Raw genomic sequence first — 25172 nt, forward strand, 5'->3', positions numbered from 1 at the left:
GGCGCGTATCCCCGGGCTCAGCCAATCGGCGGCAGCCGCGCGCGCACGCGCCCTGGCCCCGGCCCGGCGCCGCCCGTGGCGCTCCGGGTCTCGATGGCGGCGGCGAGAGCGGCCCCGGGCACCGGCACGGCCGGCGCCGCTCCCGGCCGCTGGGAGGTGGTGCGCAAGGGCCGCCGGGGGCCCGTGGGCGGCGCCGGCAGCCGCCGTGCCCTGGGCGAGGCCAACGCCGGTCGCGCTCTGCCCGTGCCCGGTGAGTGTCACTGCCCGCGGGCCCCGGTGCGGCGGGCGGGGGTCCCGTGGCTCCGGGGGCGCTGTGTGTAGGGCACCGGGGGCCTCGCGTGGGGCGGCCGGGGGTCCCCGCTGGGTCCCGGGGAGAGGCGGGTGTAGCTGTGGGGCTCTCCGCGGATCCCGCCGGTACCGGAGCGGCGGCCGGGGCCGGGCGGGCTCCCCGGGCCCGGCGGTGGAGCCCCGGGTGCGCATCGCGGTCCGTGCGGGTGCTGTGCGCAACCCCGGGGCCCTGCACCGGCCCGGAGCCGCCGTGCGCTCCGGTACCCCGGCTCCCTCCCCGTGCCCTCGTGTCGCCGCTGCCCGCGGCGCTCCCGTCACCGTGTCCCCGTCCCCGTGTCCCCTCCGCAGCTCCCATCGCCACCTCCAGCACCATCTTCCAGCTGGGCTTCGAGCGGGCGCTGCGCAAGCAGAACAAGGAGCAGGTGCCCCCGGCCGCGGCCCCCGAGCCGCCGCAGCGGAAGCAGCACGGCGGCAAGAGCGGCAAGAAGGCACCGGGCAGCGACGGGGGAACGGCCCCGGGCCGGAGCCGCTCGCTGGAGGAAGCCCTGAAAGCCGTGAGTGTGCCCTTGAGCGGTGGGATGTGGCTGAAGGGGGTCTCTGGTCCCCTTGGATGGTGGGACATGGCTGAAGGGGGTCTCTGGCTCCCCATGGCTGAAGGGGGTCTCTGGCTCCCCATGGCTGAAGGGGTCTCTGGTTCCCCTTGGCTGAAGGGGGTCTCTGGTCCCCCTTGGATGGTGGGACATGGCTGAAGGGGGTCTCTGGCTCCCCATGGCTGAAGGGGGTCTCTCGTTCCCCATGGCTGAAGGGGTCTCTGGTCCCCCTTGGCTGAAGGGGGTCTCTCGTTCCCCTCATCACTGCCGTGTCTGGGAGGATCCCCGAGGAAGCCTCTGATGGCTGAACCTCCTGCCTGTCCCGCTGGTGGGGCCCTGGGAGTCGCTGGTGCAGTTGCTGTGCCCTGGCTGGCTCTGCAGAACCTGTCTGTCTGTCCTGCCTGTCCTGGTCGTGTCTGGGCACGGAGGGTTCCAGAACTGGCCGAGGCAGGCTGCGTTGGGGCGATGTGTCCCCGGGCTGGCAGGCACTGCTGGCTCGGCTCCTCCTCATCCCCCCTGTGCCCTGGGACCTCCACTGCCCCCAAACGAGGGGGGGTTCCCTCTGCATCCCCCTGCCCTGCGTGGGGTTCTCTGCATGGTTCCAGTATCCCTGCACATCCTGAGCCTGCCTGTCTGTCTGTCTGTCTGTCCCCGGCAGCTGGACCTGGCGGAGCTGCAGAAGGAGCTGCAGAAGAGCCGCAGCGTGTTCCCCGAGAACCCCTCGGTGTGGGTGAAGGACCTGGCTGGGTACCTCAACTACAAACTGCAGGCACCCAGGAGTGACCCCGTGCTGAGCCAGCACCCTCACGGTGAGCGTGCTGCTGCCCTGGGGTGATGGGGATGGGGAGCAAAACTGGCCCTGGGACAGACAGCCTTCTCTTGTCACAGACACACTGACACTGCCCATGCTCTGGGCTGTCCCCAGCAGGGACAGACAGCCTTCTCTTGTCACAGACACACTGACACTGCCCATGCTCTGGGATGTCCCCAGCAGGGACAGACAGCCTTCTCTTGTCACAGACACACTGACACTGCACCTGCAAACAGGGGGCTCCCCCAGGTGTGAGACCCGTGGCTGTGGACACAGTGCTTTCAGTTTTCTGGCTGTGAGGAAGGTGGATCTGGGTGTTGCACAGAACAAATACCATCAGAATGGGTGCAGAGTTCTCTAGAAGCAGCACAGAGAAGCATTTATATTATATGATACTACATTATATTAAAGAACACTGTACTAAAGAACACAGAAAAGATACTTACTGAATGGTAAGAATCTAATGATGAAAACTTGTGATTCTCTCCAGTGTGCCAACACAGCTTGGCCCTGACTGGCCAAAGAGTCAAAACAACTCACAGCAGAATCACCTGGGGGTGGTTCAGAGTCAGGATCTGGGGGTGCAGGGGGACAGGGAAACCCCAAACCCAGCACTGGGGGTGCAGGGGGACCCCAAACCCAGAATCCAATGAAACAATCACCTGTGGGTAAACAATCTCCAAACACATCCCACGTGAGCAAACCGCAGGAGAAGCAAATGAGATAAGAATTGTTTACCTTTTCTCTGAGGCTTCTCGGCTTCCCAGCAGAAAAATCCTGAGCAAAGGGGGTTTTTCAGAGAACGTGAATGCCACAGGGTCCCTGGGGAGGAGGCCAGGGCTGCCCAGCCGGGATGAGGATGAGGATGAGGCACTCCCTGTGCTGTCTCACACTGGGCTGCTTCCTCAGCCCTGCTGGAGCTCTCCAGAGCAGGGTGTCACTGAACTGTCCCCTCTCCTCCCCCAGACTACCCGTACTGCCTGGTGGGCAAGGAGCTCAGGAGCATCATCCGCTCCCTGCTGGCCAAGGCCTCCGACGTGCTGGAGCTCTTCTTCGACCACTGCATCTACACCATGCTGCAGGAGCTGGACAAGGCCCAGGGTGAGCTCCCCGTGCCTGCCCCTCCCTGCCCCTCTGGGGTTCCTCACGGAGGCCGTGCTGAGCAGGGGCTCCCCCGTCTGCCTTGCAGGGGAGTCCCTGCACGGGTACAGGATCTGCATCCAGGCCCTGCTGCTGCACCGGCCCCGCATCGCCACCACCAACCTGGGCAAGGTGAGCTGCCCTGGGCTGGCTTTGCCTGGGGGAGCTGTAAACCCGGGGGGCTGCTCCTGCACCCCGCTGCACAGAGCCCTTGCGCCCCTCTGCCCTCCTCTGCAGGGGGACTGGGGTCCCCAGTGGGCTCTGCCTGCCCTGCCCACAGCCCTGCACCCCCAGAGCGGGGTGTGGGGGTTTCTCTGTCCCCCTGAACCCCTAGAGCTGGGTTTGGGGTTCCCCCTGCACCCCTAGAGCTGGGTTTGGGGTTCCCCCTGCACCCCCAGAGCTGAGTTTGAGATATCCCCTGCACCCCCAGGGCTGGGTTTGGGGTTCCCCCTGCACCCTCAGACCTGGGTTTGGGGTTCCCCCTGCACCCCTAGAGCTGGGTTTGGGATATCCCCTATCCTCCTGCACCCCCAGAGCTGACTTTGGGGTTCCCCCTATCCTCCTGCACCCCCAGAGCTGGGTTTGGGGTCTCTCTATTGCCCCAGAATGGCTCCTGGTCTCACCTGCAGCTGCAGGTCCCTTCCAGGGGCTGGGGGCTGCTGGTGCCATGGCTGCAGGTGTGGTTGGCCTGGGTGGGTGGCACTGTGCCCACTGGGGTGCCCTCTGTCCCACAGTCCCTGGGGGTGCTGGGGATAGATGGGTGGCACTGCGGGTGGCACTGTTCCCACTGAGGTGCCCTGTCCCCCCAGTACCTGGAGGGGATGGGATGGGATGGGATGGGATGGGATGGGATGGGATGGGATGGGATGGGATGGGATGGGATGGGATGGGATGGGATGGGATGGGATGGGATGGGAGGGGATGGGATGGGATGGGTGGCACTGTGGGTGGCACTGCGGGTGGCACTGCGGGTGGCACTGTTCCTGAGGTCCCTCTCTCCCCAGTACCTATATGGGATGGGATGGGATGGGATGGGATGGGATGGGATGGGATGGGATGGGAGGGGAGGGGAGGGGAGGGGAGGGGATGGGATGGGATGGGATGGGATGGGATGGGATGGGATGGGATGGGTGGCACTGTGGGTGGCACTGCAGGTGGCACTGTGGGTGGCACTGTTCCTGAGGTCCCTCTCTCCCCAGTACCTGGAGGTGCTGCGCTCCCAGCAGAGCCGGCCGGCCAAGTGCCTGACCGTGCTCTGGGCGCTGGGGCAGGCCGGCTTCACCGACCTCCACGAGGGCCTGAAAGGTGAGAGCCAGTGTGGGATCCCCTCCTGGGGCTGGCAGCACCCTCCCCTCGTGCTGCTGAGGGCTGGGGAAGGGCTGGGAAGGATCCTCAGGTGCAATTCCCCGGGCTGGGTGTGAGAGAGCCATCCTGCCTGGAAGGACAGGCGGTGTGCTGCTCCTGTGCCCTGGGGCCCTTCCCAGGGATGTGCCTGCCTGTCCCTGGTGCTCTGGGTGCTGTGGGTGCAGCCCAGCCCGGCACAGCTCCCTGCTGTCCCTGCTGTCCCTGGTGCTCTGGGTGCAGCCCAGCCCGGCACAGCTCCCTGCTGTCCCTGCAGTGTGGCTCGGTGTCATGCTCCCGGTGCTCGGCATCAAGTCCCTGTCTCCGTACGCCGTCTCCTACCTGGACCGGCTCCTGATGTGAGTGGGTGACCCCCCTCCCCGTGCCCTGGGGCTCTGCACTGCGCGTGCCAGGCCCCAGCAGCTCAGGCCTCTCTCGTGCAGGATGCACCCCAACCTCACCAAAGGCTTCGGCATGATCGGCCCCAAGGACTTCTTCCCCCTGCTGGACTTCGCCTTCATGCCCAACAACTCGCTGTCCCCCAGGTACGCCGCTCCATCCGGGCACGGCCGGGCACGGGGAGCCCCGGTGCCCCCCCGGTGCCCACCGTGTCTGTCCCCAGCCTGCAGGAGCAGCTGCGGCGCCTGTACCCGCGGCTGAAGGTGCTGGCGCTGGGCGCCCGGCCCGAGGCTGCCCTGCACACCTACTTCCCCTCCTTCCTGTCCCGCGCCACGCCCGCCTGCCCGCCCGCCATGAAGGAGGAGGTGAGCCCGCAGCGGCCGGGGAGGGGGTTGGAAATGGGCATCGAGGTGGTGGAACAGCTGGGGGCTCCACGGAGAGGTGGCAGTGCTGTCAGGAGAGGTGGCAGTGCTCTCAGGAGAGGTGGCAGTGCTCTCAGGAGAGGTGGCAGTGCTCTCAGGAGAGGTGGCAGTGCTCTCAGGTGCCGAGGTGGCAGTGCTGTCAGGAGAGGTGGCAGTGCTCTCAGGTGAGGTGGCAGTGCTCTCAGGAGAGGTGGCAGTGCTGTCAGGGGAGGTGGCAGTGCTCTCAGGTGCAGAGGTGGCAGTGCTCTCAGGTGCAGAGGTGGCAGTGCTCTCAGGAGAGGTGGCAGTGCTCTCAGGTGAGGTGGCAGTGCTCTCAGGTGCAGAGGTGGCAGTGCTCTCAGGTGCAGAGGTGGCAGTGCTGTCAGGGGAGGTGGCAGTGCTCTCAGGTGCAGAGGTGGCAGTGCTCTCAGGAGAGGTGGCAGTGCTGTCAGGGTGCAGAGGTGGCAGTGCTCTCAGGTGCAGAGGTGGCAGTGCTCTCAGGTGCAGAGGTGGCAGTGCTGTCAGGGTGCAGAGGTGGCAGTGCTCTCAGGAGAGGTGGCAGTGCTCTCAGGGTGCAAATGTGGCAGTGCTGTCAGCTGGATGGGGATGGCAGGGCAGCTGGAACAGGGGTCTCTTTGAGTCAGGCTCATGAGCTCCTGCAGATCTGTTTTACAGCTAAGACAGCTCAGTGTGAAAAACGCCAGTCACTTCCTTTTAAAATTTTTAAGGTTTAATAGTAAGAAAATGGTTATAAAATGGTAATATGATTAGAGTAATGTAAATTTGTACAATTAGGATTTAGGACAATATGAGACAGTAAAAACAAAGAGTTACGGATGTCCAGGTACCTCTTTCTGGGAAAAATAAGCCCAATAAAGGACACACATTAACAGAGGATTAACCCTTAAAAACAATGACCTGTTGCACATTCGTACACCTCATCCATGATGCATAAATTGCATTCAAACACAGGATTCTGTCTGGGCAGTGTCAGCTCCTTCCTCTTAATCCTAACTGCATCTTCAGGGATGAGCAAGGCAGGAAGAAATTTGTTTCTTCTGATAAGGGAGCAATAAATTCTCTTTCTCTGAGAGAGTCAGATGTCCTGTGGCTGCTATCTCAGTGAAAGTATCTCACTCCTCTCTTTAAAAAAGAGATGTATCTTACATAGCATAATTTCTATTTTAACATTGTGTTATAAACTACAACTATATTTAAAACACACTACCTAAGAAAATTAATACAGCATAACTTTCTAACATAACCCATATAATATTCATTTTAATGTTTGCAAAAAGCCAACCATAAAATACACGTTTTTCACACTCAGCTACCTTAGAAGGCTGAAAATCAGCAGGATGGCTTCTGTGGTAGTGTTGGAAACAAAAAGGTTTTAATAAAAAACTGAGCTAGGTGTAAGAGGTTTTTGTTCTTGGTAAAACACCTCAGAAAAGGGATTAGTTTCTTTATTTTCTTCTTTTTCTGGTAAGTTGCTCAGGTGGGACTTTTTGGCTCTTGGCTAATTGGCCATCCTTAATTTTGAGGTGAAGTCCCCCAGATCCTATGAGGTGTCTTTTCACCTAATTCAGGAGAGAAACACTTGTGGGCTTGTTTCCTTTTTAAGGGGACAAAGGAGAGTTTTGTCACTCTGTCAGCAGGGAGACGTTCCTGTAGGCAGGGGTCTGCTGCCTGCTCCCAGGGGACAGGAATCAGCAAACCCTGGAATGCTTTGGGTGGCAGAGCCCTTGGAGCCCATCCAGTTCCAGCCCTCTGTGGGCAGGGGTGCTGCAGCTCTGTCTGGTGCCTCTGTGGCACCTGTGGGGTGAGGGTCGCCCCTAAGGAGCTGCCGTGCCCCCTCCCCAGCTGCTGACCTCCCTGAGCCAGTGCCTGAGCCTGGACCCGCTGAGCTTCAGCGTCTGGAGGCAGCTCTACACCAAGCACCTCGCCCAGTCCAGGTCAGTGCGCGCCGTGGGGGCCCTGCGCTCACCTGCAGAGCCTCTGGCACACCTGAGTTCCTCTGGGAGCCCCTGAGCCAGCCCCGTGTTCTCCTCACCCACAGCTTGCTGCTGAACCACCTGCTGCAGTCCTGGGAGAGCAGCAGCAAGAAGGTAGGGCTGGGCAGGGGCACGGGGCGGCTGTGGGCTGGGACAGTGTCCCCGTGCTGCCGGGACAGCTCCTGAGCTGGCAGTGTCCCCATGGCAGCTGTGGGCTGGGACAGTGTCCCCGTGCTGCCGGGACACCTCCTGAGCTGGCAGTGTCCCCATGGCAGCTGTGGGCTGGGACAGTGTCCCCGTGCTGCTGGGACAGCTCCTGAGCTGGCAGTGTCCCCATGGCAGCTGGGACAGTGTCCCCGTGCTGCTGGGACACCTCCTGAGCTGGCAGTGTCCCTGTGTTGCTCTGAGAGCTCCCTGAGCTGGCAATGCCCCCATGGCACCCACCCTTGCCCTCCTGGTGCCATGGCAGCGCGGGGGGCTCTGTGGGGTCCTGGGGGTCCTGACCCAGCCCCTGCTGTGCCCAAGGTGCAGCAGTCCCTGCAGGAAACGGTTCGCTCCTTCAAGGTGACAAACGAGGAGCTGGCAGCCAGGGGGGCTGGAGGGGACACGGACGTGGCCGCCTGTGACACTGCCTGCAAGGTGAGGGACAGGAGGGGACGGGGGGGGACAGGGACAGGATGGGACAGGCAGCAGCCAGCAGCCAGGCTGGGATCTCAGCTCTGTGCTGGGGCTCTGGCCAGCCCCTCCTGCTGCTGGCCACGTGCAGGGCCAGGGCCCCGTGGTGACACGCACGCCGGACACGCTGGGGACAGATGTGCTGGTCCCCGTCCAACCCCCAGCTGCTCAGCAGATGTCTCTGTCCCCTCAGATATGTCTTCCCTGCTTGGGAATGACAGACTTAGCGCAGGAAGTGTGGCCATGTGTTTCTGCATCCTTCCTGCCACGTCTGGCAAAGTGACCTCTCACTGTGCAGCAGAAACGGGTGGGAATTGGAGAGCACAGGCAGAGCTGTGCTCTGATAACCCACACAAACTGCAGTCCACGCAGGGGTCACTCTGAGCACCGTGAATAACTGAGGTCTCTCTGGCAGGAGCAGGGGGCCAGGGGTGGGTGGTGCTGCTGTGCTGGGGCTCCCCGTGCCAGGAGCTGGCAGTGGCAGTGACAGGGCCTTGTCCTCCCCGTGTGCAGGAGCTGCTGTGCAGGATGAGGGGCCGGGGCCTGCCCTGGGCCCGGCTGCTGCTCGTGCTGCTGCTGCTGGCCGCTGGGTTCCTGCTGCACGACGTGCACACGCACGGCTCCTTCCAGGGTAGGCTGGGCACTCACCCAGGGTCAGAAATGCTCTGGGGGCACCAGGCAGCCCCCAGCACTGCCGGGCCACCCCTGTCCCCGTCCCCAAAGTGCCACATCCACGTGGCCTTTAAACCCCCCGTGGGATGGGAGCTCCACCATGGCCCTGGCTGCCTGCACAGCCCTTGCTGGGAAGGAACTGGGTTTTGTTTGCTACCTAAACCTTCCCTGTCACAAAAAACCCTTGCTGGGAAGGAACTGGGTTTTGTTTGCTACCTAAACCTTCCCTGTCACAAGCTTGAGGCTTTTTCCCCTTGCCCAGGAGTGATGCTGCTCCCTGGGATCCCTCCTGTCGCTGTTCCCCTCCGTGTCCCTGCCCGTGTCCTGTGGCTGCTGTGAGCAGTGGGGCCTGTCCGTCTGTCCAGCTGGGGGATGGAGGTGCTGCAGCGCTGCCTGTTCCCCTTTGGGAGGGTCTGCTCAGGGGATTCTGTCTGTCTGTCCCCTCCTGGAGCATCTCCCGAGGGCTTCCACAGCACAGCCTGAGCCGTGTGCCCCCCCGGGGCCCTTGGGGACAGACAGACAGGTGTCAGGGGACAGACAGACAGGCAAGGCCACTCAAGGAGCTCACCTTTGTCTTGCAGCCTCGTCCTGTGCCCGGCTGCTGCGCTCCTCCGGCGTGCTGCCCGCGTCGCAGCTGGCCTGGCAGAAGGTGTCCCGTGCCAGCCTGCAGGGCTACAGGTGTGTGACACCCCTGGGTGCCTCCTGGGGCTGGCATGGGGCCCTTGGGCAGCCCACGAGGGCTGGGCAGGGAGCTGGGACTGTTCCTGTTCCCAGCCCTGCCTGAGCCATTCCAGCTCACACTGGGGCTGTTCCTGTTCCCAGCCCTCCCTGAGCCATTCCAGCTCACACTGGAGCTGTTCCCAGCCCTGCCTGAGCCATTCCAGCTCACACTGGAGCTGTTCCTGTTCCCAGCCCTGCCTGAGCCATTCCAGCTCACACTGGAGCTGTTCCTGTTCCCAGCCCTGCCTGAGCCATTCCAGCTCACACTGGAGCTGTTCCTGTTCCCAGCCCTGCCTGAGCCATTCCAGCTCACACTGGAGCTGTTCCTGTTCCCAGCCCTGCCTGAGCCATTCCAGCTCACCCTGGAGCTGTTCCCATCCCTTCCTGAGCCATTCCAGCTCACACTGGGGCTGTTCCTGTTCCCAGCCCTGCCTGAGCCATTCCAGCTCACACTGGGGCTGTTCCTGTTCCCAGCCCTGCCTGAGCCATTCCAGCTCACACTGGAGCTGTTCCCATCCCTTCCTGAGCCATTCCAGCTCACACTGGGGCTGTTCCTGTTCCCAGCCCTGCCTGAGCCATTCCAGCTCACACTGGAGCTGTTCCTGTTCCCAGCCCTGCCTGAGCCATTCCAGCTCACCCTGGAGCTGTTCCTGTTCCCTTCCTGAGCCATTCCAGCTCACCCTGGAGCTGTTCCCAGCCCAGCCTGAGCCATTCCAGCTCACACTGGAGCTGTTCCCAATCCTGCCTGAGCCATTCCAGCTCACACTGGAGCTGTTCCCAATCCTGCCTGAGCCATTCCAGCTCACACTGGAGCTGTTCCCAGCCCAGCCTGAGCCATTCCAGCTCACACTGGAGCTGTTCCCAATCCTGCCTGAGCCATTCCAGCTCACACTGGAGCTGTTCCTGTTCCCTGCCCTGCCTGAGCCATTCCAGCTCACACTGGAGCTGTTCCTGTTCCCAGCCCTTCCTGAGCCATTCCAGCTCACCCTGGAGCTGTTCCCATCCCTGCCTGAGCCATTCCAGCTCACACTGGAGCTGTTCCTGTTCCCTTCCTGAGCCATTCCAGCTCACCCTGGAGCTGTTCCTGTTCCCAGCCCTGCCTGAGCCATTCCAGCTCACACTGGAGCTGTTCCCATCCCTTCCTGAGCCATTCCAGCTCACACTGGAGCTGTTCCTGTTCCCTTCCTGAGCCATTCCAGCTCACACTGGGGCTGTTCCTGTTCCCAGCCCTGCCTGAGCCATTCCAGCTCACACTGGGGCTGTTCCTGTTCCCTGCCCTGCCTGAGCCATTCCAGCTCACACTGGAGCTGTTCCTGTTCCCTTCCCGAGCCATTCCAGCTCACCCTGGAGCTGTTCCTGTTCCCAGCCCTGCCTGAGCCATTCCAGCTCACCCTGGAGCTGTTCCCAGCCCTGCCTGAGCCATTCCAGCTCACACTGGAGCTGTTCCTGTTCCCTGCCTGAGCCATTCCAGCTCACACTGGGGCTGTTCCTGTTCCCATCCCTGCCTGAGCCATTCCAGCTCACCCTGGAGCTGTTCCTGTTCCCTGCCTGAGCCATTCCAGCTCACACTGGGGCTGTTCCTGTTCCCAGCCCTGCCTGAGCCATTCCAGCTCACACTGGGGCTGTTCCTGTTCCCAGCCCTGCCTGAGCCATTCCAGCTCACACTGGAGCTGTTCCCAGCCCTGCCTGAGCCATTCCAGCTCACACTGGAGCTGTTCCTGTTCCCAGCCTGAGCCATTCCAGCTCACCCTGGAGCTGTTCCTGTTCCCATCCCAGCCTGAGCCATTCCAGCTCACACTGGAGCTGTTCCTGTTCCCTGCCTGAGCCATTCCAGCTCACCCTGGAGCTCTGCCCCATTCACCCCGTGCTGGCAGCTCCGTGCCCTCTGTGTGGGTGCCCCCGGTGCCCTGCCCGGCCCTGCCCTCACCCGAGGCTCCCTTGCAGGTGGCTGGAGCACAGCCTGGCCCAGCACGGCTCCGTGGCCCTGTCGGTGCTGTGGCCCCAGCTGGAGCTGCTCTGGAGCACCGCCGGGGAGGTGGCCTGGGCTGTGACCCAGCGGGGCCGTGCCCTGCTCGCCTGGCTCCACGGCTGCCTGCCCTGGCTCGGCGACTGGGTGAGTGGCGTGGGCACAGGGGGTGGGTGCCCCTGGGGTGGCATCAGAGCGTGGGTGCCCGGTCTGCTGGGTGCTGCAGGAAAGGGAACCCGGGGAGGGTGGAGCTTGCTGGGGTTCCCTGTGGCAGGAGGGAAATAATGACTCTGACTCCATGTTTTTAGAGGGCTAATTTATTATTGTTATAATCTATATTAGATTATAAAAGGATGATTATACTAATTTATATAAAGTAATATATATAAATAATGTAAAAATAATAATTATATTATTTTATACTTAATTATTAATATGATATAATATAATATAATATAATATAATATAATATAATGTAATGTAATGTAATGTAATGTAATGTAATATAATGTAATATAATATGATATGATATAATATGATATAATATAATATAATACAATACAATATAATACAATATTATACAATATAATACAATATAAATTAATAATTAACATGTTCGATTATTAAATAATACCATACTAAAACTATACTAAAGAATAGAGGAAGGATACATACAGAAGGTTTAACAAGATGCTAATTAAAAACTCGTGCCTCTCTCCTCAGAGTCCTGGCACAGCCTGACCATGATTGGTCATTAAGTCAAAGCAATTCACACTAAATTAATGAACAATTCACAGGTTGGGCGAACAATCTCCAACCACATTCCAAAGCAGCAAAACCCAGGAGAAGCAAATGAGATAATATTGTTTTCCTTTTTCTCTGAGGCCTCTCAGCTCCCCGGGAGTGAAATCCTGGCGAAGGGATTTTTCCAGACCATGGGGCAGTGGCAGGGGGGAGCTCTGGGACGCTGGGGAGGGAGGGAGGGGTGAGATGGGGGCGTCACAGGTGAGCTCACCCCATGGCCCCACCTGTGCTCCCCAGCTGCAGAGCCGGCTGCCTGAGGCGCTGCTGCACCTGGCCGAGTGTGCCCGGGAGCTGCTGCACTTCCTGCTGCACAGCTGCCTGCTGCCGCTGCTGCAGGGCCTGGCTGCACTGCTGCAGCGGGGCTGGCAGCGCTGCCTCGACTCCTGCAGGTGAGCAGGTGCCCCCTGGGCGTCCTTCCCCTGGGCTCTGTGCCTGTCCCTGTGCCCTGCCCAGCCCAGGGGTCCCTGTGCCCCCCGTGCCCCTGATCCCTGCTGGCCCTGTCCCCAGTCAATCCCCTGTCCTTGTTGTTCCAGCGGGGACGTGACGTGGCAGTGCGTGAGGGACCACTTGATGAGCTTCACCTATTCCTCCTGGCTGTACGTGCAGGACGCCACCCTGGCCCTCAAGGACTGGGCCCTGGCCATGATTTCTGGGCACTGAGCTCACACACCGTGTTCTGGCTGCCCGGGGCGCAGCAGGGCACGGGCAGTGCCCGCAGGAACTGTGGGTCCCATCGGGGCTTTTGGGGAGGTTTGTTTTTTTGGGGGCCGGGCAAACACACACCCAGGTTTCTGCACACCCTGTGACCGCTCTGGCTTTCCCTGTCCCGCTGTCCCTGGGGGTGATCCCCATCCCCTCGTGTTCTGCCTGCTCACAGGGTCAGGGGTGGACACCTGGAGCCCCTCACCTTCCCGCCCCTTCCCACCAACGAATGAACTGATTTATTTTATTATTTTTTCCTTATAATTGCTCTGTATGCTTCATATTTCTTCCTGGTTGAAGATGGCCGTGTGTGATGGGGCAGTGCCAGGGCTGGGGTGGTTTATGGGGGTCCAGGGAGCTGCTGGTGCCACCGCACGGGTGGGGCTGGGGTTGGGGTGTTTGTGTGGGGTGGGGAGGTGTCAGGTTCATGTTTGTGTGTCACCTTTGTGGGGGTGTGTCACCCATGTGGGTGTGTCACCCGTGGGGGTGTGCACAGGGGTCGGGAGTGCCTGTGTTCTTACAGGTGTGCAAAGGCACCTGTGTGTGTGCCTCTGTGCTCACCCACGTGTGGGCACGTTCGGGTGTCTCCGTGCCTCCATGCACACGTGTGCTCCGTGTGTGTGTGTGTCTGTGCACGGCCATGTCCTGTCACACCCCTGTGTCCACTCACACCCACTGTCCACGCACACTCGGTGCCCACTCACACCCAGTACCCATTCACACGCCCAGTGTCCGGTCACACCCAGTGTCCCGTCACACCCAGTGTCCTGTCACAGCCAGTGCCCTGTCACAGCCAGTGCCCACTCACACCCACTGTCTGGTCACACCCCCGTGCCCACTCACACACCCAGTGCCCACTCACACACCCAGTGTCCCATCACACCCCGTGTCCGGTCACACCCCGTGTCCGGTCACACCCCCCTGTCCACTCTGTTCCGGTCACTCCGGTCCCCTCTGGGTGCCCCCAGCGAGGGGCGTGGCCCTGGTCACAAAGGGGCGTGGCCCGCCCAATTTGGGGCGTGGTTCTCTTCATGAGGGGGCGTGGCCTGTCTTTGCCGGGGAGGGGCGTGGTCGAGAGGGGCTGCGGCCCCGGTGCCGCTGCGGCCGTTGCCGAGGCGCCAGCCAATGGGCGGGCAGGTTGCTGGGAGGCGGCAGCCAATGGCCGCGCGCGTTGCTGTTGCCGGGCGGCCCGTACCGGCCGTGCCGCGGCCGTCCCGGGGCGATGCCGGTCCCGGCCGTGCGATGGAGACGCCAGGGGCCATGGACATCCGCTGCGGGGGTCTGCTCTTCAGCTCCCACTTCGACTCGGGCAACCTGGCACACGTGGAACAGGTGCGGCCTACAGAGCCGGGGGGCGGCCCCGCCGCCCGCGGCAGCGCTCTGCCCGCCGCCGACTACGAGTTCAACGTGTGGACGCGGCCCGACTGCGCCCACACTGAGTATGAGAACGGCAACAGGTACGGCTGGCCGGGGAACCGGGAAGGGCCGATGGGACCGGCCGGGCTCCGCGGGGATTCATTCCCCGGGAAAGGTCCTGGCGGGGGCCCGGGAGCGGCGGCTGAGGTGGAAGGGGCAGCGGCGGGGCTGGCGGAGCCGGCAAGGTTCCCTGGGAGGGGGCTCGGGGCGTCGGTGTCCGCGCCGGGGGGTCTGACGGGCTCCGGCGGTACCGGGTGGGGGTGGGTACCTCGGGAGGAGGGAGCGGTGGGGCCGGGAGTGCCCTGGGAGGGGGCTCGGGGGTCCGGTTCTGCCCCCACCGGGGCTCCGACAGCTCCCGGTGGATGCGGAGGCAGCGGAGAGCTCGGGGAGCCGCGGGCTGGGGCTGAGCGCCGCCGCTGCTCCCTTTGCCAGGTCCTGGTTCTACTTCAGCGTGAGCGGGGGCGCCCCGGGGAAGCTGATCAAGCTGCACATCCTGAACATGAACAAGCAGAGCCGGCTGTACGCGCAGGGCATGACCCCCTTCGTGCGCACGCTGCCCGTGCGGCCGCGCTGGGAGCGCATCCAGCAGCGGCCCAGCTTCCAGGTGAGCGCCGGCGGGGACCTGTGCAGGCAGGACATGTGCCTGGAGGGACCCTGTGCATGCAGGACCTTGTGCAGGCAGGGACATGTGCCTGGAGGGACCTTGTGCAGGCAGGGACATGTGCCTGGAGGGCCCTGTGCATGCAGGACCCTGTGCATTCAGGGACATGTGCCTGGAGGGACCCTGTGCATGCAGGACCCTGTGCAGGCAGGGACATGTGCCTGGAGGGACCCTGTGCATGCAGGACCCTGTGCATTCAGGATTCTGTGCATGCAGGACCCTGTGCATGCAGGGACATGTGCATGCAGGACCCTGTGCATGCAGGACTCTGTGCATGCAGGACCCTGTGCATTCAGGACTCTGTGCATGCAGGACCCTGTGCAGGCAGGACCCTGTGCAGGCAGGACCCTGTGCAGGCAGGACCCTGTGCAGGCAGGGACATGTGCCTGGAGGGCCCTGTGCAGGCAGGGACATGTGCATTCAGGACTCTGTGCATGCAGGACCCTGTGCATTCAGGACTCTGTGCATGCAGGACCCTGTGCATGCAGGACCCTGTGCATGCAGGACTCTGTGCATGCAGACCTTGTGCATGCAGGACCCTGTGCATGCTGGGCTGGCTCTGCCCCTGGGCCGTGTCTGTGGGAGCAGCAGGGGCTGTGCTGGGCTGAGGGGAGCAGCAGGGGCTGTGCTGGGCTGAGGGGAGCAGCAGGGGCTGTGCTGGGCTGCCTCTGCCCCCGGGCCGTGCCCAGGAGGAGCAGCAGGGGCTGTGCTGGGCTGCCTCTGCCCCCGGGCCGTGCCCAGCCCTCTCCCTGGTGTCCCTGGCAGGTGGTGGAGGCGCAGTTCGTGCTGTCCTTCGTGCACCGCTTCCTGGAGCGTGGCACCGTCACCTACTTTGCCTTCTGCTACCCCTTCTCCTACACGGAGTGCCAGGACATGCTCAAAGAGCTGGATCGCCGCTACCAGGACTGCAGGCACATGTCCCCCAGCAGGTGTGCCCCCCACTTTCTCCTTCCTGGCCTTTGTCCCGCCTTCCTGGGCTGTGCCTGCTTGGGGTTTTTCCCCTGAGAAAGCTCTGTCTGCAGCAGGAGGGTCTCTGTGCCCTCCCCAGAGCTGCCTGGCCTGTGCTCCTCTGTGCCCCAGCTCTGCACAAGCAGCTTGCCCTGAGCTACCCACGGGGTTCCAGAGGATCCCTGTTGTTCTGGAGCCATCCCTCCTGCCAGAATGGGTCACCTCGGGGTGGGATGAGTCCCTCAGTGCCCTGTCCCTCCTGCTGGCAGGCATTATCTCCCCTATGGGATGACCTGACCTTCTGTGCCTGTCTGGCTGTGCCCGAGCTGATCCCCCGCTGCTGCCACAGCTGGGTTTGGGTTTGGGGAGGGCAAACCCAGCCCTGGGCCCCCCTCCTCACCCTGAAGGAAGGGCTGCTCGTGCTCCCAGCAGGCTCTGAGGGTGTCCAGCAGCAAACAGCCCAGATGTGGGGTGCTCCTTGTGGGGCTGGGGCTGCTCAGCTCCCGGGGCTGTGAGTGTGGGCAGCATTCCCCACCCAGCTGGGAGCCCCTGGGGCTGGCTGAGATCCCCTCTCCCCCCCAGCCCCCTGGACTCAGTCTATTACCACCGGGAGCTGCTGTGCCACTCTCTGGACAAGCTGCGTGTGGACCTGCTGACCATCACCTCGTGCCATGGCATGCAGGAGAAGCGGGAGCCCCGGCTGGACAAGCTTTTCCCAGACACCAGCACACCCCGGCCTCACTGCTTCACTGGAAAGAGGGTGAGACACCACGCTGGGCTGGGCTGGGGGCCAGCTGCCCCTGTGGTGGCCCCGTTCTGCAGCCCCCATGGCTCTGACCACGATGGCACTGTGGCCCCAAGGGCTGGAGTGTCTGGGCAGAGGTGGTGGAGCAAAGTCTGTGAGACCCTTTGCTTTTGGGGTATCCTAGGGCAGGCAGGACACCCCTCTCAGCCCGGCTGTTTGTCCCCAGGTGTTTTTCCTCAGCAGCAGAGTCCACCCAGGAGAAACCCCCTCCAGCTTTGTCTTCAATGGCTTCCTGGACTTCATCCTGCGGGAGAAGGACCCCCGCGCACAGATGCTGCGGCGCATGTTCGTGTTCAAGCTGATCCCCATGCTGAACCCCGACGGGGTGCTGCGGGGCCACTACCGGTGAGTGCAGGGCCCTCTGCCTGCCTGCCAGCCTGCTCGGGGCTCCACGGGGCTGGAGACGTCCTCCCTGACCCCTGAGTGCAACTGTTCCCCCCAGGAAAAGGAGCAGGAAGGGTTTATTTGGGTATTGGTTGGTAGATGTGAGCAAAACCCTCCCTGACCCCTGAGTGCAACTGTTCCCCCCAGGAAAAGGTGCAGGAAGGGTTTATTTGGGTATTGGTTGGTAGATGTGAGCAAAAGGGGAGTGTCCTTCACTGATGGGTGTGAATGTGGAAAAGGCTGTGAGCTTGCTGAGGAAGGGATCTCGGAAAGCTGATTCTATGGGTTTTGTTATATTTATAAAATCATGGAATCTTGGACTCACTTGGGTTGGAAAAGCCCTGTGAGACCGTGGAGTCCAACCTCCCCAGCACAGCCCAGCTGACCCTGGTCCCCAAGTGCCACAGCCACAGGGCTTTTAAACTCCTCCAGTGATGGGGAATCCACCCTTGCCCAGGGCAGCCAGTGCTAGGGCAGGACAGCCCTTACCATGAAGAAAGTGTTCCCAATATCCAACCTAAACTTTCCCTGGTTCAAGTCAAGGCTCTCCCCTCTGGTCCTGACCCTTGTTCTCTGGGAGCAGAACCTGGCCCTTCCACATAGCTCCATTCTCCTGTCAGGGAGTTGCAGGGAGTGACAAGGTCCCCCCAGAGCCCCCTTTTCTCCAGGCTGAGCCCCTTTCCCAGCTCCCTCAGCCTCTCCTGGTGCTCCAGCCCCTTCCTGGTTGCCGTCTCTGGGGAGGGTTGTGCAGGACTCTTCCACACTGTGCAGTGTCACTGCTCTGGCAGCTCCTGGCCATTGGTCTGGCCATTTATTGGCATTTTGAGGCAGAGCCCAAAGCCCTCAGTGCTCCAAGGCGAGCTCAGCTCTGCCGGGGTGTGGAGACCCTGGGGTTGGGAGGCATTCCCTGGTCTAGGGAGATACAAGAAGCTTCCCTCAAAGAGCTGTTAGACCCCATTGGCTCCTTCCCCTGTTCCTATGTCCCTGAGCCAGTCCTTCCCTATTCCCTGATTGTCCCTTACCTTTGTACTGCCCCGAGACCAGGTTCAGCCCCCCGGCCCCTGCAGAGGGAAATTGAGCCTCTGTGTGTGTGGGTGCTGGGAGCTGAACATCTCAGCAGACAGCTGAATCAAACATCTGTGGGTGCTATACAAAGGCCCCTTTTGCTGCCTTACCCTGGCCCGTGCTAGCAGCCCCAGGTGCTGCCCCAGGTGTGCCCTGGCAGCGCTCAGGTGTGTCTGGCTCCTCTCCCGCAGCACCGACTCGCGCGGGGTGAACCTGAACCGGCAGTACCTGCACCCCGACGCCGAGCTGCACCCGGCCGTGTACGGCGCCAAGGCCGTCCTGCTCTACCACCACGTGCACAGCCGCGTCCTGCCCGGCGCTCCGGACTGGAGGACGTTTGTCTCCCCGCTCAGCACCAGCTCGCTGAGCCTGAGATCCCCCAACTGCCCCGCGCCGGCCGCGGAGGCCCCGTTATCAGAGCTGGACAAAAGCAACAACCTCCGCAACTGCCCCGGCTCGTGGCGGGCCGGCAGCCGCTCCTGCCCGGCCGAGAGCGGCCCCAGGGCGCTGGGCCAGGATGCCCGGGTGTCAGAGGGCTCCGAGCGAGCCGCCTGCATCCTGCCATCGAGCCCCGGCGGCGAGCGCCGTGAGCAGGGGCCCGGGACCCCCGCCCCTGCCCCCGTGCCCGAAGCTGAGCCCGCAGAGCCCGCGGAGCCCATCGCGCCCCGGGACAGCGGCCTCGCCTACTACGTGGACCTGCACGGGCACGCCTCCAAGCGCGGCTGCTTCATGTACGGCAACTGCTTCAGCGACGAGAACGACCAGGTGAGGGCACCGCCCAAACCCGCAGCGCTGCGGCCGCCGGAGCCTCCTGCTGCTGCGAGAGGGGCGTGGAATCCCTTCACAGTTCCTTCCTTTTCCTCCTCCTTTCCTTCTTTCCTCCTCCTTTCTTCCTCCTCCTCTCTGTCCTCCCCCCGTGTGGTGACCAGGGCAGCAGGAGGTCTCAGATTCCCCCTGGGAGCTGGTGAGGGTCAGCAGGGTGGAGAGCCCATCGCGGGGTGGGCAGCATGCCCTTGGAATGTGGGTCTCCTCCAGCCAGGTCTCACAAGCTCTTGGAGATCTATGTCACACCTGAGATAGCTCAGCTACCTCAGAAGGCAGAAGAGCAGCGGGATGGCTTCTGTGGCGGTGTTGGAAACAAAAAGGTTTTCATAAAAGGCAAAATAACAAAACTTTACAGAGAAAAACCCAGCCAGGTGCAAGAGGTCCTTACCCATGGTAAAACACCTCACAAAAGGGATTGCTTTCTATGTTCTCTTCCTTTTCTGGTAAATTGCTCAGGCAGGACTTTTCGGCTTCTGTCAAATTGGCTATCCTTAAGTTTGAGGTGAAGCCCCCCAGGTCCTATGAGGTGTCTTTTCACCTAATTGAGGAGAGAAACTTATGGGTTTCTTTCCTTTTTAAGGGGACAAAGGACAGTTTTGTCACTCTGTCAATTCCTTTATGCCCTGGGCACAGCTGGAGCTCGTGAGACCCTGGAGCTGGGCAGAGCGGGCCCTGGTGCCACGCTGTGCTCGGCGCTGCTCCCACTGGAGCAGGATGAGCAGCCCCGCTCAGCCCTGCTGCTCCCTGCCCCCCGCAGGTGGAGAACATGCTGTTCCCCAAGCTCATCTCCCTCAACTCCCCCTACTTTGACTTCACGGGCTGCAACTTCTCAGAGAAGAACATGTACGCGCGGGACAAGCGCGACGGGCAGTCCAAGGAGGGCAGCGGCCGCGTGGCCATCTACAAGGCCCTGGGCATCATCCACAGGTAGGGCAGCTCGGAGTGGGTGGGCGTGTGGGCAAAGGGGACACGGTTCTGTGGGACAGGCACCTGCGTGGCCCCAGGGCGGTCAGCAGAGGCTGGGCCTGGCTGTGCTGGCTGTGCCGTGTTCCTGAGATATGCAGGCTCCTTTCCTTCCTGTTCCTCCCCACCCCTCTGCAGCTCCTCTGGCTGCTTCTCCCTGCTCTTGCACAGCTTTCTGAGGGGAATTCTCCTCTTTCCTGCGTGTTCCTGGCTGTACTGAGCTGTAATTAAGTAGAGCTGTGGTGGGCACAGCATCCCCGTGGCTGTGTGTGAGATTCCAGCCTTGGGCCATCAGTGATCCCGTGAGCTGGGGATGCCTGTGATCCATCCCTGTCCCACAGGGGATGGGATATTCCTGGATTCCTGGGACTATCCCACGGGGTGAGGCAGCCAGACCCACAGAGCAGAGGCTCTCTCAGTTTCCTCAGCGCTTGCTGTGTGCTCAGCTGCTGCCTTGTGCCCACTGCAGCCCCACAGGAGCACACAGACACACACACACACTCGTGGGCTTTGGGCTTGGCTCACTGGGGAGCTTTGCTCTGTGACCGACCTGGAGCAGCCCAGGCTGTTGATCCAACAGCAACATCCCAAAAAGAGCTGGGATTGCTCCCCGTGCTCGTGTGGGCCCCAGGCAGACTGGGCCAGAGCTGCTCAGGGTTTCTGCTCTGCTGGCCCTGCCGTGGGACAGATGGCACCAGTGGGACAGATGGGAGCCATCCCAGCTGGCAGCTCCTAGCCCACAGTTGTCCTTCCCTCCTCCTCCTCCTCCAGGAGGAAGTGCTCCAAGGCACCTTGAGGGTCAGGGACAGGCTGTAGCTGCCCACTCCCTGGACTGTTGGTGGTGACAGTAGATAATTTCCCTTTCTCTGCCCATCAGGGACTCCCCCATTCCCCACCACCTTCCAGAGGTGACCAAGAGGTCTCCTCACAGGGACCTTGGCACTTTGGGTGCCGCCCTCAGCCATCCATCCCGAACTCCCATCCTGCTGATCTCTGGTACCTCCGTGCATCCCCACGCAGGGCGTGGGCCATTCCTGCCATCGGAGGGGGCTCTCCTCAAAACCCTGCCCCTTTCCCTGCACTTCTGTGTCCTTTGGAGCAGGACCCCCTCCCTGGTGCAGTGGGACCCCCTTTCCAGTGCCCTGGATCTGCTGCAGTGGCCCTGCCAGGGGAATGATGCGGGATACCCCCAGCCCTGCCGCGGGTTTGTGGGTGACAGAGGCTCCCTCGTGCCCGCAGCTACACCCTGGAGTGCAACTACAACACGGGGCGCTCGGTGAACAGCATCCCGGGGGCCTGCCACGACAACGGCCGCGCCAGCCCCCCGCCGCAGCCCAACTTCCCCTCCCGCTACACCGTGGACCTCTTCGAGCAGGTGCGGGGCCCGGGGCGGCCTGCAGGGGGAGAGACATCCCGAGGGTGGGCTGGGCTTGGGGCTGGGGCTTTGCTGTCCCAGCCTTTGGGGAGTTGCCCCTCTCCCCGGTGCCCCCATCCCCTGGCATTCTCCCTCCCTGGCATCCCTCCTTCCTGGTGCTCTCATCTCCCCTCTCCTGGTGCCCCCCTTCTCCTGGTGCCTTCCTGTCCCTGTGTCCCCCTTTTCTCCCCCGTGCTTCCCCTCTTCCTGTGCTCCCCTTCTCACTGGGCCCTCTGGTGTGCCCCACACTGTGCTGCTCCTCCTGTCCCCTGGTGCCCCTCACCTGTGCCCCACACTGTGCTGCTCCTCCTGTCCCCTGGTGCCCCCTCACCTGTGCCCCACAATGTGCTGCTCCTCCTGTCCCCTGGTGCCCCCTCACCTGTGCCCCGCACTGTCCTGTTCCTCCTGTCTCCCGGAGCCCCCTCACCTGTGCCCTTTGGTTGTGCTCCACCCTGTGCTGTTCCTCCTCTCCTGGTGCCCCTCACCTGTGCCCCACACTGTCCTGTTCCTCCTCTCCTGGTGCCCCCTCACCTGTGCCCTGTGGTTGTGCCCCACCCTGCCGTCCCCTGGCGCCCCTCACCTGTGCCCCCCCCTGCTGTCCCCCTCATGCCCCTCACGTGTTCACCACACTGTGCTGTTCCTGCTGCCCCCTGACGCCCCTCACCTGTCCCCTGTGCCCTGTGCCGGCAGGTGGGCCGGGCGCTGGCGGTGGCAGCCCTGGACATGGCCGAGTGCAACCCCTGGCCGCGGATCGTGCTCTCGGAGCACGCGTGCCTGGGCAACCTGCGGGCCTGGATGCTGAAGCACGTGCGGGGGCTGCGCGGCAGCGCCGGGGGCCCGCGGAGGAGAGGAGGTGCCAGGACCCCCCCCAGGAGCTCCACGTAAGGGCTGGCTGGGGCGAGCGTGGGAGCTGCAGGATAACGGCACTTAGACATGATAAATGTCCCCAAGTGAGTCACCTGCCAGGGTCACCTGCCCTGGCCCTAGCTCTGCCCGGCCCTGGGAACGGCGGGGCTCAGTCCCTGGAGTGAGCTGGTTGGGATTTGCCTGCCCCAGGAAGCTGGGAGGTCTCTCCTGCATCACGTCCTGCACTGGGCTGGGATGCGACAGGCTGAGGGAGCTGGGAAGGGGCTCAGCCTGCAGAAGAGGAGGCTCAGGGGGACCCGAGGGAGCTGGGAAGGGGCTCAGCCTGCAGAAGAGGAAGCTCAGAGGGATCTTCTTCCTCCCCACAGCTCCCTGACAGCAGGGTGGAGCCAGGTGGGGGTCGGGCTCTGCTCCCAGGGAACAGGGACAGGACAAGGGGAAATGGCCTCAGGCTGGGCCACGGGGAATTCAGGCTGGGTATTGGGAACAATTCCCTCCTGGAAAGGGCTGTCCAGTACAGCTGCCCAGGGCAGGGGTGGACTCCCCATCCCTGGAGGGTTTCAAAGCCCTGTGGCTGTGGCACTTGGGGCCATGGGTCAGTGGTGGCCTGGGCAGTGCTGAGGGAGGCTTGGACACCGTGGTGCCAAAGGCCTTTTCCAAACTCAGCAATTCCTTGGTTTGGGACTGGGGGTGAGGAACCCTGAGGCAGCGCTGCTGGGACAGTGATGTCCAGCGCAGGGCACTGGGGCTCTCAGGGACAGTCCTGGTGACATCCTTGTCCCCAGCAGCTCCTGAGGAGGAGTCCAGGGCTCTGCAGGGGCTCTGCCCTTGCTGCTGCTGGGCTGTGGCAGTGGGCGGAGGGTGCAGGGGGAGCCCCCTCACCGTGCTGGGCTGACCCCCGTGTCTCACCCCTGCAGGGGGCTGCCCGCCTCGGCCTCTGAGCACGCGCTGCCCCGTGCCAGGAGCTTCAGCAGCGGCACCGCTGGCAGCGGGGGCAGCCAGCAGGACTCCCCCCGGATCCGAGCCTCCCCCAGCTTCACCCTGGGCAGCCCCAGGCCCCCGGCCGCGCCGCAGAGCCCCGGGGGCGGCGGCGGCAGCCCGGCCCCGGGCAGAGGTAAGCCGGGCTGGGGAGCCCTCGCGCGCCTGCTGCGGCGCCTGTCCAGCTGCTGGGCAGCACCGCGGCCCTGAGGGGCTCGGCACCTGGCACGGGGACGGTGGCTCTGTGAGGGGCCTGGGCTGGCTCTGCACCGCCCAGCTGAGCTCCTGCTCCACTGGCATGTGGGGAACCCTGGGCACAGGGGCCGCAGGGAGATGCCCCCCTCCAGGGCCGGGACCAAAGGGCTTCTGGAGAAGCCAGCACAGAAAACCTTTGCTCAGCTTCCCACTGCTCCCAAGCATTCCTGAGGCCAGCAGGGACACACCAAAGTGCCTTTCTCCTCTTTAGGCACTGGCTGGGCAACAGTAGGTTGTGAGCTGTGAGCTGGCAGGGGGCACCAGGGGGTTTCCAACGTGCAGAGTCCCCTCTGGCAGGGGCTGATGTGCTGCAGCGGGGTACACAGTCAGGCGGGACGCTGGCTGTGCCCCCTGTGCTGGCATTGCCACCGTGGGGCAGGGGCTCAGGGCCGTGGGGGGCAGGCAGTGACAGCCCTGTGCCCACATCCACTGTGGGGCTCAGCTCTGGGCACGGTGCTCCAAAGCCCCCCAGTGCCCAGGGCTGTGAGCTGGGGCAGGTGCCCCCTGTGAGCCTGAAGCTGTGCTTGTGTTGAGCTGTGTTCCTCTGGTGTCCGTCGGTCGTGTTGTGCTCGGGGTTTGCTGCCCAGCCCTCTGTCATGACTGTGTCTTGTCTGCCATGAGAACATGGTGGGGAGGAAATAAAAGGCTGATGTTCTCATGGGCACGTTGTTCTGTCTGTTCCTTTGGCCAGGCCTGCCTGGAGCGAGCCCTGGCCCCATCCCTGCCTGAAGGGGACACGTTGGGGGCAGAGCCTGGTGCCTGGTGTCCCCAGGAGCGACTGGCTGGGCTCTGCTGCCTCCTGTGCTCCCCCCTGGCACAGCCTCCTCCAGCAGAGTGAGTGCCCCACGGCACACTGCACCCTCGTGCTGCTGCCTGGCACTGGGACCAGGACCCGGCTCTTCCTCCCCTGCTTCCATCCTGGCCACTCCAGACCTCCCCCAGCTCTCCCACCACCTTCTCCCCACCTCCGAGAGGCCCAGCACTGCCGTGTCTGCAGAGGGATCAGGGCCCAGGGGTGCTCTGAGCCCTGGCCTTGCCTTCCAAGGGCTGTGCTGGTGCCCTCAGGTTGGCTGTGCCCCCCCAGGCAGCAGGGAAGGAGCTGGGATAGCCTGGAGACCCTGCTGCCCCGCGCTTGTCCCACCCTCCCTCCTTCCCCGTGTCCCGCTGCAGCCCGGCCCTGGCTTCACCCCAGTGGGCAGTGTGCCCCCCACCTCACTTCTTGAGTGGCATGGAGAGGTGACTGGGTTGGGATAAAGACATTAACCAGGTGAGCAGAAACTGAGGCAACTCAGGTGTGTTCCTTCAGTGCTGTCACTGCAGCCAGGCCCCAAACACCTTCCTTTTTCCTTTTTCCTTTTTCCCCCCAGCTCCCCTGGCTGAGCACGTGTCCCACACCCCATGACACAGCCCGGTTCAGAGGGCACAGCCGTGCCCCCAGCTCCTAAACCTGGCCAGCACGGTGACACCAGTGCCATGGGACACCAAGGCAGGAGCTTGGCTGGAGCTGGGGCAGAGCCCTCTGCACGAGCAGCACGAGCTGGGACTGAGCTCTGTGCCCATCCCGCTGCCAGGGCCACCCCTCGGTGCTGGGACCTGGCCCTGGCAAAGCTGGCAGGGAGGGACGCAGCAGGGCACCGTGCCACCAGGCTGTGCCCTGTGCCCACCATGGCCCCGGCCCAGCTGGTGACTGCAGCGTGGCACGGAGCCCTGGCCAGCAGCGCTGAGCTCTGTCTCCTCTGTCACACAGGGGCTGTGCCCAGGGGCGCCCGGGCAGCGCTGAGCACCGGCCACGAGCCACGGGCGGCGCAGCGAGGCGAGCAGGAGCTGCAGGCCGGGACACTTCTGCAGGTACCGGGGGCACCAGCGGGGAGGGACCCGGGGTGGGCCCTTTGGGGGCTGCCCCACGGGCTGGGAGCCTCCCCAGCTGTGGGGCTCTGCCAGGTACTTCTGTGCCACACTCCTTTCCCCAAGAAAAGGGGGACAAAGGCCTGGCACTGATCCCCTTCCCCGCTCTCCGCAGGTGCTCCCGGTGAAGCTGAATGCCCGCAGAGCCCCAGGAAGGCCCGGGTAGGTGCTGCTGCCAGCTCTGGG

At 62.9% G+C, this 25172-nt stretch overlaps 2 protein-coding genes across 3 annotated transcripts; both read left to right on the forward strand.

The window, feature by feature from the left end:
- Window positions 1-93: 93 nt before the first annotated feature.
- TMEM214 (transmembrane protein 214) lies at window positions 94-12767 on the forward strand. Its single transcript, XM_063153288.1, has 17 exons — window positions 94-250; window positions 637-842; window positions 1537-1687; window positions 2656-2790; window positions 2879-2961; window positions 4029-4134; window positions 4448-4529; window positions 4614-4715; window positions 4793-4934; window positions 6834-6925; window positions 7030-7078; window positions 7490-7603; window positions 8153-8270; window positions 8893-8989; window positions 10976-11144; window positions 12039-12190; window positions 12335-12767. Exons 1-17 carry the CDS (start codon window positions 94-96, stop codon window positions 12459-12461), a joined length of 2082 nt encoding a protein of 693 aa, XP_063009358.1. The 3' UTR covers window positions 12462-12767.
- Window positions 12768-13692: 925 nt separating this feature from the next.
- On the forward strand, window positions 13693-23739 carry AGBL5 (AGBL carboxypeptidase 5). Of its 2 annotated transcripts, none has more exons than XR_010027301.1 (10): window positions 13693-13960; window positions 14352-14523; window positions 15346-15509; window positions 16111-16288; window positions 16500-16678; window positions 17974-18547; window positions 19365-19534; window positions 20810-20945; window positions 21675-21934; window positions 22766-22892. XR_010027301.1 is itself a non-coding variant. In XM_063153290.1 (10 exons), exons 1-10 carry the CDS (start codon window positions 13746-13748, stop codon window positions 23034-23036), a joined length of 2250 nt encoding a protein of 749 aa, XP_063009360.1. In that variant the 5' UTR covers window positions 13693-13745; the 3' UTR covers window positions 23037-23739. The 2 variants fall into 2 exon arrangements, 1 of the variants encoding a protein (XP_063009360.1); XM_063153290.1 differs by having other exon boundaries at window positions 21675-21865; window positions 22766-23739.
- Window positions 23740-25172: the final 1433 nt, after the last annotated feature.

This window comes from Melospiza melodia, chromosome 3 (genome assembly GCF_035770615.1).
Source record: "Melospiza melodia melodia isolate bMelMel2 chromosome 3, bMelMel2.pri, whole genome shotgun sequence".
NCBI classification, from domain to species: domain Eukaryota; kingdom Metazoa; phylum Chordata; class Aves; order Passeriformes; family Passerellidae; genus Melospiza; species Melospiza melodia.